At 37.7% G+C, this 15974-nt stretch overlaps 1 protein-coding gene across 1 annotated transcript in view; it reads right to left on the reverse strand.

Annotated features, from left to right (window-relative positions):
* Positions 1-9341, reverse strand: part of LOC139714151 (tRNA (32-2'-O)-methyltransferase regulator THADA-like) — a 28987-nt gene extending 19646 nt beyond the window's left edge. The window contains exons 1-11 of the mRNA XM_071625870.1: positions 9099-9341; positions 8610-8725; positions 7548-7767; positions 6958-7072; positions 6172-6488; positions 5139-5259; positions 4085-4275; positions 3452-3539; positions 2687-2928; positions 1941-2269; positions 1180-1384 (exon numbers count right to left, since the gene is read on the reverse strand). Coding sequence (XP_071481971.1) covers positions 1180-1384; positions 1941-2269; positions 2687-2928; positions 3452-3539; positions 4085-4275; positions 5139-5259; positions 6172-6488; positions 6958-7072; positions 7548-7767; positions 8610-8659 — 1878 coding nt within the window. The 5' untranslated portion in view covers positions 8660-8725; positions 9099-9341. The remainder of the gene's footprint in view (positions 1-1179; positions 1385-1940; positions 2270-2686; positions 2929-3451; positions 3540-4084; positions 4276-5138; positions 5260-6171; positions 6489-6957; positions 7073-7547; positions 7768-8609; positions 8726-9098) is intronic.
* Positions 9342-15974: the final 6633 nt, after the last annotated feature.

Consider the following 15974-nt stretch of genomic DNA (forward strand, 5'->3'; position numbering starts at 1 on the left):
TATGTTTATTTGTTCATTTTAGCACTGTAAGAAAAACACATCCTGCAGAATAGTACTTGGCCCACTTGGGAAATCCGAGCCCCATTTTACCAAAAGATATAATTGTTTATAAATTTCCTTTACCACACAGGCTGCCATAGACTTACCATAGAATTCAACTATATAATCAATCACAACTCTTTGTAAATCAGGGCCCTGGTCCATTTCAGCATGTTTTCGCACATTACGAGAAAGATAGTGTGGAGTTACCCTGAAGAGATGGCTAACCATGACCCAATGGCCCAAATTCACAAAGGTGGTTTAAATTTAAACCATGGTTGATGACAATTTCTTCTGCATAAATACGACTGACAGACTGCATACGCCAATAGACGTCCAGTAACAAATGCCCATTGATACGCACATGTCAAAAGGTACACCTATTTCATGCTTATTTTGGACCATGGTCGAAATTTGTACTATGGACTGACTTTAAACCACCTTTGCAAATTTGGACCAATGTGTCGATGTTCAACTGCTAGTGTTAAAGGTAGGGGATACCTTTTACAGACCTCCCAAAATGCAGCAAAACATTAAATATGAACCTCAGGGGACTTGTTTAGGCCACTGCTGAGAAATTTGGGAGTCAACAGTTATCTACAATTTGAATAATGCACAAAACTCAACTAAACGTTTACTCAGTAGTTCTGTGTGTCAGTCACACTTAAGCCTTTTTGTTGCAGTCTTCTGTATTTTTATCTATAAACACAAATCTAAAAGTATAAGAGCTGATGTAATAACATATAGAGTGTGTGGCAAGAATGTATATAGAAATGTTTGTAAGTTTTGATGAACTTTCTTCACAAAATATACATGATGGACACACATGCAGTGCATGGGTCTGCAAAGGTAGCCTAGTAATGTACTGGAATTTACGGTGAGCCCCGAAAAAAATTCAGTTCAAAATCTAACGGTCAATAAAAGTGTACTAAATGTTACCTTCCACTTTCAATACTTTATGGGAGTTTCTAAAATGATATTCTCTTCAACATACCACTGTATTTATACAACTTTTCATTTAAGGCATGCAAATGGGATTCCCTACCTTTAACAATTCTACTTCAGCAACATGACTACTGATCATAGGGGATAAGAGCACAAGAGAGGTGTTGAGGAGCAGTGATTTAACAAAACACTCACCATCCAGTCCTGGCCAGCTAGGAGCTTACAGGCGCGAGCCTGTTTCAGCAAGATGATACTGCAGTGGAGACTTCTTGCTGCCACCTCTGCATCTGGTGAGGCAAGGCAGTCTCTTCCAGTGGACTCCAGCAGCAACTTGAACGTCGCTGGAAACAGCTTAAATGTAGTAGGCAGCCATGTGTTGGCCATATTGTTCCTCACGAGCCTAGACAGAATATCATGACAGGATTAAGCAATTAATGTGACGTTAGAGTGTTTGTGGTCAAAAGAAACAAAGTCACATCATTTCTTTTGTAAAGGAGAAAGATCAGAACAAATTTTATACATGCAAATAAAAAATACAACTTAACTCTAGTTTTTCGTAGAATTAATCAATTTTCCAGATGCTCATAAGAAAAGCATCTGCAGTGAAAATTCTGCATAAGCAGTAGAGGTTTGAACATCATGGGTTTCAGACATAAATTTGCCCTAGATTTAGGGTACTATGTCCATTCACACAAGAAAGTTAAGTTCATTCAAAAACAGGAACATAGTCTTCTTACAAGAACAATACAAGCAATAACAAAAACAATCATTAGATCACTTCAGGGATGGTTGAACTGAATCCTCATTTGCAGCTCATACAAGAAAATTAATAAGCCTGTCTTACTATCATCAGGATAAATATTCATAGGATTGAATCAGATATTTCAACAGTCAGGAGTGTAAGGCTACATTTGCATACCCGACACAACACAAACACTCTCTTGCTTTAAACTCACGGAATGTCACTACATAGGCCGGCTGAGACGACTCCCTGAAAATGCACCTGCCAGCATTCCACCTGCAAGTCGCCGCCGCCCTTTTTGGCTCCAGAACGGGACTCGGCAAACTCAGCCTTGAGTACCTTCAAGAGGGTCTTGTATGTCTCGTTGGCAGCAAAGACGAGATGATGGGTGTCCAGACAGCCGAGGAGCTCCCCGGGAAGGGCTGGGTGAAGCTCCAGGGTGGCAGTCGCCCCCAGGTGGGGAATGAGAGTTGACAGGAGGGTGTATCGTCCCTTCAGGTGCCGTGGGGAGCTCAGGAGTTCACTGGCCAAGGTGACATACAGCTGAAGTTGTAAAATGGCAGAAAACAAGAAAATAATCATTTGAGGAAAACAGTATGGTCTATTTCATCATTATGGATGTCAAAATACTAGGCTGTGATTACCGTTGCTTTCTATGGCAGTTTGCAGTGATCTTGCTCTTCATACTACCTAGAAATGCTATCACTTCATGTACGGTAATGAAAAACTCACAATCATTCAACTGTGGGGAAAAAAAATAAGACTACTTAAACATGCATTGCAATGGAAATATAAGTCCATTTTGACATGATCAATTCACAACTAATCTGGATTTATCTCCAAGGGAGAACTTTTTCAAATGAATCCAAGTTTTCACACCATAATAACTGGTATCATATCACACCAACAATCACAAAAATTAAGCAAAGAAAGCCAAGTAAGAGTTAAGCATTTACCAACCTCTTTTTCTTCTGAGTTAAGCAGTTGGTTTTCACTCTTATAGGCCTCCAGCAGTGAGCCAAACATAGTGCGGATCAGGTCTGGTACCCCGTCGATTGGGCTGTGCCAGTACCGCCAGACACACTGCAGCACCATGCCAACAATGCTTGACTGTCCTGTGAGGAAACGCTGGGCATTGTTGTTGATGAGGGAGCGCAGGCACTGGAGATTGCGATGAGCACACTGCAGCCACAGTGTGAACACTTCATAATGAACGATGGAGTAAAGGGAAATTTTTATTCCACAATGACATATTCAATACCAAACATGGGATGTTTAATCAAATGTCTGAAGCATATCAACTTTGAACATATATGACATCAAGCATATCAAGGAAATATGACACAGTTTTGTTCAGTGTTGAAGAGAATGAAAACATAATATTTTTTCACACATCTTGGACAAGCATATAACAGCCATTACACAAATAATGTACAAGAGGGTTGTTTGAACCACTCTGAATGGAATTTCATAACTTCTGATCATGAAAATAAGATCCTGGTTGAAGGAAAAATATTCAAATTGTTCATATTACAATGCTGACTGATTCATGTACAATGTTGTATGTAACCCAGGCAAACTTTGCAGTAGCTGTGATGACAAAACTAGGTATAACTATTTCTTTTATTTGTGGTGGTCAACTGAAAGATTACAAAGTCTATGAGCTGGTTCTGAGTTACATCACATGCATTTCTACTTTCAAACAATCTGGACGAAAAGACTTACACTGTATGGCGTGGAATTCTGATGATTCATGAGATGTGAGTAATTCCTGAGTGACGGTGAGGAGGGGGCCCAACAAGAAGACTTGACTCTGTGGGGAGATGGAAAACATTCATCCAAACCTGATTCAGTTAGTGCTCACCGATAATCCAGAACATATGCAGAAAGTACAGCGAAATTCAATGTAATAAACTTATTAAATACTATTTTCATATGGGAGAATGCTGATTTCACATGCTCTCCAACTCAAAATCTAACATCCTTGCATTGGAAAGAGTACCTCACATAGCTCCACAAGAGAGAAACAAGGATATGAACAATTCATCAAAAAATTATAATTTTTGAAATATTCTTCCTGACACTGCTCTACATTTCAAGAAACATGGACAACTTTACCTTTTAAGCCTGTGGAAAGTGGTTCACGAGAATGGAAGAGCCATTACACAGTGGCTTACATAATATTTGAAGAAAACTTGAAATCAACGATGCTCAGCATAAGGACTTATGTGAATTTAAATCTCTCAAGGCATTGAGATGTCTATTGAAAGATTTATTACTTTTGAGTGCAGCAAAGAAATTTTGACCTCCTAACAGTAGGTGCATTTTGAAATCTCATCAAACGAAAGTTTTTCCCACCTCTATGTCCGGAGAGATGTTGTCTGGGATTCTTTCGAGGATGATCTTGGGATCAGCACAGGTTATCAGACCTCTTGTCAGACAAAGCTTGCCAAAGGCTCTCTCAGAAGGACTGAAATTCTGGAACATTAAGCTAGTCAGTCCATTGAATATTCCATCCTTTAGATAGGGGTCTTCTCGGGCAGAATCACCTATTAGCGTAATGAGAAAAGGCAAAATAGCAACAAAAAATTATCACAAAAAAATTTCCTGAAGTTACCATAAAAATAACATAGAGAGAGAGAAAGAAAACAATTTGGTTTAAAGCCAAAAATAGTTCTCAGAAGGGCTCAAAATTAACCTTCAACCATTTGGACTTTGCTTGCAATACATCCGAAGGGTCTACCAAGAAACTTACCTGGCTGATGTGATTTTGTGATCAGAAGTGCAGAACAATTTTGATCGTAGCACAGAAAATGGATGGAGATTGCTCTGTCCTGACTTGTTGATTATCGATGATTGCGAAAAATTACTTTGCAGACCATGATCAGGTAAGTTCTGAGATTGTGGACTTCCGGCAAACCTTTTTGGCTAACATTTCACATTTTTGCAGTTGCCCAACTGAAATTGTGTTATTACAATGCTCTTTCACACATTATTTTGCATATGTGTACATTTTGAAGCAATGATCGACAGTCCACTGGCATGTGAGAACAATGTTTTGGCTTTAAGCCAATACAATAGTATTGTCTACATCCAGGCTCTTGGACAGAAGGCAATGTGGTATCATGCATAAATCATAATAATACTTAAATATCTTGGGGCACATGCACCCTTATAAATGAAAGTCTAGGTGGATGATCAATGTTTACAATACCTTTAAAGAAATACTTTGGCACAAATCAGAAGGTGGCATGATAACTCTTTAACCTTTGAGAGAAAAACACACTCCTGCAAGAGAAATGGTGCATAAGTATTACGTACACCTATTAAATGCAAGGTGTGTGAATAAAAACAAAACAGCCATGCACTGAGATGATATGAATGGAGGTATAAAAACAAATCTTTAACTGACCCTGATGAAAAGATGACAACAAGCTGGTTGCCATGGCAACTGCATCTCTAGGGCTTGTTGAGGTGTTGAAGAGCATGCCCACAGCACAGCCAGACATGAGACCACTCTCCCTTGAGAATTTCTGAAGATAAATTGCATTCCATGTATAGAGAATAAACATACAAGACTATTACAATCACACAAATATATTCAATTTTTCATGTCTGTTAATGACACAAGGAATACATGTACATCATCCCTTAGAGAATGATGTTCCTACAGATCAGATGAAGGAAATAAATAGACTCACTACCAAGCAGTCATGATAAGTGTTTGCAGTATTAAATATTAATTATGAGCACAAATTATGTTTGTATTTTGTGCTATTCAATATTGGTTTGATACACCACATCCATCTAGACAGTGCCATAAATATGACCAGTTTACGGAGGGGCTTGAAGTTGGAGACAGTTGGGTCTCGTACCAACATAGACGAAGACAGGGATCTCTGGTCAGGAGCTAACATGTTAAGAAAAGAAAAGATCCTAGACACCCTAAAGAAGGAAGTTACTTATATGGGCGCTCAAAATATTCTTGTGTGCACGTATCAGTGGTGGATCCAGGCACCAGGCACCAGGCTCACATCCCCTCTTTAATCTTTGTTCAAACAATAGAAATAGAAGAAAAAAAATGGGGGGGGGGCATGCGCCCCCATTTGATTTTGTAGATTATGGAATTCCTGGATCTGCCCCTGCCTATACACAAATGTTAGACATGTACTTTCACATGAAGTTACCATTTTTTGTAACAGTCTACTTCTAACAGCTTAACCTTTTCCCCCCTTATTTGCCCAATTTCATGTATTTGCTTTTATTGCAGATTTCTGATATGGCTGAACAATAAAACACACAAACAAACAAAATCTGACATGAAGTGTGTCCCAAGATATCAGTATATTTGTGCACAAACTTTGAGCCAGAATTTAATGCCTCTATTCCATTTCTGTACAACATGTCACACAGTCATTGCCAAGCACTGAAGACAAAACACACACCTTACAGCACATGACTGTGACAAGATTTCCAACCAGTCCTGACAGGTGTGAACACAGCTCCCGTGTCTGGTGGGGGGCACTTCTGTTCCAGATGGCTTCCCAGTGGTGCTGGGGCACCAACTGACACGCCTGTAACACCAGCTTGGCAAGGACCAGAGAGTGAGAGGAGGCTCCGGGGGAGATGGCCGTGCCCGGCGCAGAGGAAGTGACGTCTGCAACCACCCAGGTCATGGTGCGGTGCAAGGCACCAATGACTTGTGGGAAGTGGGCCTCCAGGGGTTTGTGCACCATTGGGCTTCCTTCAATCAGGTTGCATACTTCATGTGAACATGGGAAGAGGAAAGAAGTTAGTATTATCCATAACAATGGATTTCTCACTACATATATCTTCATCATTATCATTATCATCATCATCATTACCATCATCATCATCATCACCATCCTCATTATCATCATCATCATCATCACGACTATCCTCATCATCATCCTCATCCTCATCATCCTCATCATCATCAACAACATCTACATCACTGATGAACAGCATCAACAACAAAAAGTGGCTCAAACCAGTGTCATAAAATGTGTTTTCAGTGAGCAGTGGTATATTCTGTTTGAATGAAATATGTAAAATGAAACATTGGCATTTTATCAGCTTTTTGATGAATGAAACTGCTTCACGTTATTGATGAAAAATTATGACCATAAAAATGTTGATGACAATTGCTTATGAGACAGTCAAACCAGCTGGGGAAGACAACTGGCATGACTAGTCATCCAATGTCTCACCTTTAGAAGCTTGGGGAAAGGTCATGCAACCAGCATTTTCAGACAAGAGGACCAGAAACTGACAATCAATGATGTCTTTCATCTTACGGGATATTGTCTGTAGGGCAACAGCAGCCTGTATTGAAAAATGAGACAGAGAGGGAGACATATCATACATGAACTTGGGCATAAAGAATTCCTGCTATATTCATATTTTTTCTTCTCTGCACTTGTGAAGGCGTCATCTTTTTTATTTCTAAAATGACGTGAGAAGGTTTGGTAAATATTGTACTACTGTAGCGTACCACAAATCTCTTAACCAATATTAAGATGAGAATGATGGATACTACTACACTCAATTTGTTGTTGTTGTTGTTTTGTTTTCTCATAATACATGTACATCAATCCAAAAACCCTTTCTTCAGGTACACATACTGAACACTGGGCCCAAAGTTGTGATCAATTTTAAAACACAAGACTTAAATTTGACAACAGTCTATAGAGATGAAACTGTGTAGATCATAGCATAAAGACATAATGAAGTTTAATACTGCAAAAATGAGATGCTATAACATGTAAGTGGGGCATTTCCCATCACCACTCACTCTCACCTTGTGTAATATTCTGACCAGCTTGATGTCGACGGCCGACTCAAAGAAGAGCCAGCAGAATCGGGCAACCACTTCATCAAGGAGGGATGGTGTCCTGTGGGCATAGCTTGCTGAGGATCTCTCTCTTGCCACATTGGACTGTACCCCTACTGTGACCCCATGTACTTGCCTGGAAATCGTTTCAGCCGTGGCCAGCCACTGCTTCGGGTTCCCGTCGGATCTGTGGAAGAGTCCATTCACAGGTGGTTCTTAGGAAATTGTTCAGCTTTGGTCCATCAAATATGAGGTATTAGAGGGAGAGAAAATTCACTTTACACAAAACTTTCAATCCGGACTTTGTTTCCATTCCCAGATGCCGAGGTGAGAAGGGAGGGTGAATGCCAAACACTGATTCATATTCTGCACCTGCTTTCAGTGCAGTGACTGGTCGTCATAATGAAAGTTGTCAGAACCATGCAAATTAAGAATCAATCAATTCCAGTGTTGTGATGTAAAAGAGACTAGAATCTATATTTTCCGTATCTATGTTTCGGAATCTATATTTTCGGTTTATAAAACAAATAATGACTGCTTGATATTCGGGGTACAGTTAAAATTATGAAGGCCCTCGGTGATGTGAAAACCATAACCATGCCCTCAGCTTCGCTTCGGGCATGGTTACGGTTTTCACATCACCTCGGGCCCATAATTTTAACTGTACCCCTCATAGCAGTCATTATTTGTATACTATATGAAGTAGCCAGGGCACAATTTAACGTATACATGTCATTTTCCTTTCTACATACAGGCCAATAAGGTCTAGGGAGTCCAGATCTGTGAGTATATCCCACTAAAATTTGTGGTCCTATGCTAGTGTAGGAGTAGGGTTAGATTCTGGTTGAAGCACAAATTCTATTGAATATAATTTATTCTAAGCTAGTCACCCCAAGTTTAAGCATCATGGATAAGGTTGGGGTTGCAATGGGGTCTAAGGTTGGTGGTGGGGGTGTCACTATGGAACTCCTTGACATTTCAAAATCATATAAGGAAATTAGAATTATCTAATATTAATAAGCAACTTACCTTGCAATCTTTTCTGAAAATTCGCTGATACTCATGAGCAACTCTTCCATACTGGGAATGCAATCTATACTTGCTCACAGGTACACTACACCGTCTCTTGCTGACTTGAGTCACCACTGTGTGAGGAGAAAACGTGAAGAAAAGGCGCTCAATCTGTTACTAGTAGCTATGAAGCATGAAGTTCACAAGAGAAGAGACTTTTCATATGAAAAAGGGGTCTAGATCTATCATCTAGGTCTAGTCTGCCTACTTAATAAGAGTAAGACGAGATATACCGGTACCGGTAATTCTTTTCAGGTAAGGTTCTACTTGAATCTGGGGTGCTAACGTTCTTGCTAAAGTTTAGTCTCCCTGCTAGTTGACATAAAAACATTTATCGTTACATCTCTTTCATGATATATTCAGTCTACATCTACTCAAGGCCAGAGTGAAATTGGGTGAGTTCGAGTCACGCACACGTAAAACTACTTCATACACACGCACACCTACCTGCACCACAGGGTATGGTAATGCCACGATTCCCCGTGCCCGGACTCCCGCGGTACCGGCGTCAGCTGCCTTCGAATTTCTCGCACTCTCACTCAACGTTCTTCTGCTCATTTGGTGCGGCAAAGGCTTCAGATCATGTCAGTAATACGCTGTCTAGACTCTACAGGGGTCAAGAGAAAATCTTTCCATTTATCGCTGAAATAATCAGGCTACTACTGGTAATTCAGTCTCACGACGAACCGGCAGAACTCCCAATCTAGCTGTTATCGTATCACCTATTCTCTCCGCAGCTCTCACGTTTGGATGTTACATAAGTTGCGCAATTACGAACCATTTCTGGCATTACGGAAGAGTTTTCATTCATAGTGTGTGTTATGTCACGCCGAGCGACCGAATCGCACCCCATACAAGTACGAGGTAAGCAGTGTGTATGAAAAGCCATATCGCGTCCTTGCTTTGTACTTATGTTTATTGTTCATACAAAGTACTAGTATACATTTTTAGTTTCATCGCCACACATTGGCCTCAAGAATCATCACTGAAATGGAATAAATGATAACAATGATATAATAAAGAATAATAGCTATGTTGAATTGAATTGAATTTATTCGTTTCATTTCCAATTGCATTGTTGTTTACTTATTGACATATAATATTACAGTAATCAGCATGAATTGACAGGATATAGGGTACTTATACAAAGGGAAATGGGGTGACCCAACTAAAAGCATAGCTTTTAAAATTTGTAGGTCACCATGACGAGTAATATTCATAATTATGTACAGAGTAATTGATGATATAGCATACATACAGACTCCTGAAACATCATATTTACATAACTTGTACATATTTCCATCTTAAAGGTAGTAAATATGAATGAGAAAGAGAGGGAGAGAAGGAGAAAATGAGAGAAATAGAGGAAATACAGTAAGAACCGAAGGGGGGGGGGGAGGGGGAAGAAAAAGAAAGAAAGAAAGAAAGATAAAAAATAAACAGTGGAATTATATAGGAATTCCACATGAATAATATACCATGTACTAGACAAAGCTGCAAAAAAAAAACACCCTTTCTAAACACTTACAATTCGTGATTGATAAACGTGAGGATTATCAAATGGACACCCTGATTACAAAATAATCATCTATTAGCTGTTGATATAAATGCATTATCAGTGTACAATATTGAGGCATTTCATTCTCTAAAGTAACACACTTTTTTAGAATAATATTATACTTCCATTCAAATAAAACCAGAAACATTGATTCACTTTGATTTCACTGTATAGTCCTAACATAAAGGAATAATTCCTTTAATAAAAGTGACAACTGGGATATACATGTACATGTACACTTTTTTTTCATATAACAAGTAAAATGCCAATAGTACAACAATAAAAATGATAATGAAAATATTGTTTTATCTAAAATAAAACCCATCCTCCGTAATAATTCTCCCTAGCAAATCTAAACTACTACCCTTCCTAACCATACTTTACTGCCATACTATACCCCAATAATAAATAAAACCCCGCCCATACATAATTACCTATCCTTCCCTTCCCATCTCTACCTATCACAATTTTATGACCTATTGTACTACCTAAACACACCCACTCATGAAATACTCAATTACCATATATATATATATATATATATATATATATATATATATATATATATATATGTATGCATTATATATATATATATATATGTATATATATATATGTATATATATATGTATGCATAATATATATATATATATATATATATATATATATATATATATACAAAACGATTTCACAATCAATTCACAGTCCATAATAATATACTACACTTTACAATATCCATTTACAAAATTACGAATAAAGAAGCCTACCTTCCAGTAGGAACAATCAGGTATTGCCATTGTTATGACGAAAAGAGAAGATAATGATAATAATGATAATAGTATATCAATTTATAAAGCGCGAAATCTATAGACATATATTCTTCTGCACTGCAAGAGAAAACACACAAAAAGCCTGAGGTTAGGGGCATCAACTAGTTATCTGTAATATTCAAACACTCCCATAAATGCAAACCCACTTTATTTCATTTACTGGAGATTTCCTTTTCTTCCCCACAGTATACTGTACAACTAATATATAAATGTTTTTTTAATTCTGTCAATGACGGTATTCTTAATTGCAACCTTGCCATAAATAGTTATAAAAATAACTATATGACATTATTTCACTCTTTGAGAATTTACTTCCATACCCAGGTATATATCTTGCCCAATTTCTAATTAATTTTGCTATCTCAAAATACTCAGTCATATCCTGCTAAAAGGCTTAAATATATATGCAATTCCAAAATAAATGTAAATAAGTTTGTGACCTTTGACTGCAAAATGAATATAAGTTATCAGCAGCAAAAAACAAATTTTGATAACTATTCCTTAGTATAAACTGCCCCATGAATTAATTCAAATTGAAGTTCTTCAAGATCTCCGATAAGCGTTGAGTAATAGGCCTCACAAAAATAGCTCTCAAACTATATATTTTTTTGAATATCAAATTTTCTTATTCCCATCTCTTATTTCTATAGGCAATATGAATTTTGTAAACCAGAAACGAAATACGATATGCATAAGTCTTCCTTGATTGCACGTCTTTTAAAGTAATGATTTGCCTACAAATATTTAAAAATATGTTACTGCATATCACACATGGTTTATATACTTTCGAAGCAATTGTGCAAAATATCATCACATTTCCCATTTAAAATAGAATCACAGAGATTCCAGACATAAACAATATTATAACTGGGTTAAACCCAAACTTTGAAAGTAAGCGATCGATCTTATACGGGTTTGTCAAAGCAGAATGAATCTTTCGCCTGAATAAATCTGCATCAAATGCCATTTCCCCTTCAATACAAATATTTGTTGTTAAAGGGAAGGTAAACCCAAAGAGCAATGTGGATTGAGTGAAAGCAGCAACATTAGTAGAACACATCAGTGAAAGTTTGAGGAAAATCGGACAATCGATGCAAAAGTTATGAATTTTTAAAGTTTTGGTGTTGGAACCGCTGGATGAGGAGACTACTAGAGGATATGACGTATGAGTGGACAACACCACAAAGAAAATATAAAGGAAATTCAACAAAAATTCGCTTTTCTAGAATTATGAAAGAGCAATGGACCAACCGCTTTCAGAAAGCAGGGGGAATAATTGCTACCCTTAACATATGTCAATATCAAGTTGATGGAATTTGTAATTTTCATGAAAAATGGATTTTTGTAGTATTTTCTTTATATTTTCTTAGTATTGTTGTCCACTCATACGTCATAACCTCTAGTAGTCTCCTCATCCAGCGGTTCCAACACCAAAACTTTAAAAATTCATAACTTTTGCATCGATTGTCCAATTTTCTTCAAATTTTCACTGATGTGTTCTACTAATGTTGCTGCTTTCACTCAATCCACATTGCTCTTGGGGTTTATCTTCCCTTTAAATATAAATGGATTACATTTTTTATCCAACACGCACACACACACACACACACACACACACACACACACACACACACACACACACACGACACTACTAAGACCTACAAAGAAGCCGTTGCAACAGGGCAATTCCAAGCGCAGCCCACTAGGAAACTCCCTGTCACTATCCATCGCATCAAAACCTCAAATTCTCTTCATGAAGTGGCTTTAATATAATCTTAAAACCTAACTAGAATTCATAAGGCTGCCAAGTGTTGAATATTCAGTGTTGAACTCACGCATTTTGTGGATTTCTCATTCTCCCATTTGAGGGGAACAAAGTCAAATGCTATTTCATAGACTGAGAAACCTATACCCGATTAATGCCTGAACTTTGTGGGATAATAACCCCAGAAGGAATCCGTAATCAAAATCTTTGGACAATAACTTCTTCAGGTTGGATTTACCCCAAATGGACTTTCCGGATTTACTGACCGCTGAAGTAATGGTAGGACACATCCATCAGTCCCCTATTAAGCAGGAAAAACGTTGACATGAGGGTGTGAAGCAACCGAGTGGGGTACGATGTGTAATGGAAAAATATGATATCATTTTCAAACGTTAAAAAAAAATCAATTATCTTTTCACCGCTTATGATTTGGTTTGACACATTTTCATAAGCCATGAAGAAAAATCTCTCATCTTTTCGTGCCTATATACTGGATTGTTCTAACCCATTATCTATGCCAAGTTCAGAATCCTTTTTTCTTGGAATTCTCAAACCAAATCATTAATGGTGAAAAGATAACTGATTTTTGCGTTTTAAAATACCCTCTTTACATCTATATGCTACCAGGTTCAGCATCATCCTTCTTGGATTTGTGTTGCTGAAGATGTCGAACATCTCTTTCGGGTTGATCCCTTTTTGGCTGGTGAAGGAGTGCAAGAGATGTTGGTCAACTTCCTGGGTGTATCACGGGGGATTTTTTTTTCTTCGTCTTCCTCTTTTAATGGGTGGTGACTCCGAAGAATTGTCAGTATTTGGGAGAACATGGAAGCGAGGAACCACAGCGACCAAGCGGGGGGGGGGGGGGGGGGGGGAAGAGCTTTTCCATTTTCAAAATGGAAATTTCTAGGAAGTTTTCAATCCAAACAGAGAGACGATACTTTGGCTATCTCTTCAAATTGCAAGATGAAGAGTAACATGTTTTTCTAATATTTATTGATCATATTAAAAAAAAAAATCTGTTATCTTAGCGCAGCAACATGGCGGGGAAGATGTGGAAGGGGGTGAGATTCTCACGTTCCATATAAGGGCCCTTTTGCATTTTCTAGAACTGAAGTTCGTCAAACTGGTGCACACTCTGGTGGAAAATTTGGGAGATATCCAATCAACGGCACGTTGGGTATTCATTCAATTTGCCAGTAAAATATAATTGAAACTAGATTCTGTATTGTTGAATAGTTTTCTTAATTGTTTACTGATCAAATCATTTGAAAATCTCCCCTCGCTTTCTTGTTTCCTTCTTATACTCTCTCTCTCTTTTCTCCCCTATCTAGTCCCCTAAGTGTTATAATCACACACTCTTCCCTCTCTCGTTGTTTCTTTCCCACTCTCTCTCCCTATCTCCTCTATGGTATATACTCTTGGTAGAGATGGGGATTCAGGTTTTTTTTTTTCTTGAGAGATAATTAGAAACCTGAATATCAAAAAGCTTACAATTCTAAGAGGAATTAAAAATTCATTTGATGAAAATCGGTTTTGAAATGGCTGAGATATCCAAAGACAAAGTGATCCTAAATATAGGACCACTTTGTTTCACTTTCTTGTTTGGATATCTCAGCCATTTCAAAACTTTCATCAAATAAACTTTTAATTCCTCTTCAAATTGTAGGCTTTTTAATATTTCATATAAATGGTTTCTAATTATCTCGCAAAAAGTTAAAAACCTGAATTCCCACATAAACCAAAACTATACCATCCCTTTGAGCTATGATCATCCAACCATCCCTCGCACCTACCTGTTTCTCTCCCCCCCCCCCCCCCCGCCCCATCCATGTATGCCTCAACGTGCCATTAATCACTCACCCCTCTCTTTGTCTTTTGCAATTTCTTTATAATTTCCTACTCTCCCTCTCTCTCCCTTAGTCTGAGTCACCATTTACCATGTATTACCCAGTTCATCACATCTCTACAGTTTATATGGATAGATATACATATGTTTATTAAAAACGATAAGTGCATGTGTGTGCGTGTACGGGTATGTATGTGTGCGTGTACGGGTTTGGGTGGGTGCCTGTGTTCTGATGTGGAGGTGAAAGTGTGTGTGTGTGTGTGTGTGCGTATTGGTGTGTGTGTATGTGAGGTCTTTTCTTATACCATTATTTTCTATCTCTCCCGGATTTGATTGTATTTTTTTGTTCCTTTTGTGTTTCATTGGATTGTGTACAACCCTTTCTCATGTACGCTCTATATGGACTTATATCATAATATTGTGTTTTATGTTCCCTCTTTGTTACCGTGTTTGTAACCTTGTGTTTTTTACTCAAAGTGTATTTTGTACATGATGCAGGGCCCCTTGGCAGAGCAGTTCCGAGTGAGCTGCAAGGGCTACCCTGCTAAAAGAAAACTGAATAAATTAATAAATAAATGAATAAGATTATGTCATAATATGCTGGTTTCTTCTGTCATTGTGCCCTCAGGAATCTCTTCATGTTTCTATATCTTCTCCTTTTTCTTTTTCTTTTTATTACATTGATTACCTCCTCCTCCGGCAAAAATTATATCTGCATTTACAAGTGCCATTAAGTAATACTTGTTTATGTCATGTTTATAAGTATCAATATACCATCACCGACACTTCTTGCTTTGATAGCACAGCTCATATTACTACTGCCACTTTTTCTGATACGCTACTTCTACTTCTGCAGAATTACTACCATAACTCCACTGCTATTTACTTCTTTCATTTCTCCTACTACTATATGACTAATACATCAATATATTTTCTACCACTGCCGACAATAACTCACTAATACTGCCATCAACACCACTCTTAGTTGCTGTAAAACTATTACAATAACCATTACTTCTTCAACGACTATTTTTGTATGTCAGTTATTACTTCAATTAATGTATATCACTTCCACAGCTACTGCTTCTCATTCATCACTTTTGCTTATTGTACTTTTGTTGTAATTCATATGGTTACTCATATGTATCTCACAATTTGAGGCAGAACACAACTGTATACAGAGAGGAGAATATTGGTAGAATGAATTCTTCAAGCTCAAGTATGATTTATTTCCTGCAATCGTTGTCAATCTTTAATAATTTTTTTTTCTTCAAGCAGATGCTAATTTTCAGTGTACAGGACACCAAAACTTTCTGCCCATATTAAG

The sequence above is a fragment of the Diadema antillarum genome, unplaced genomic scaffold (assembly GCF_040938485.1).
Source record: "Diadema antillarum isolate AM-2024a unplaced genomic scaffold, OU_Dant_1.0 seq00002176_RagTag, whole genome shotgun sequence".
In the NCBI taxonomy this organism is placed as follows: domain Eukaryota; kingdom Metazoa; phylum Echinodermata; class Echinoidea; order Diadematoida; family Diadematidae; genus Diadema; species Diadema antillarum.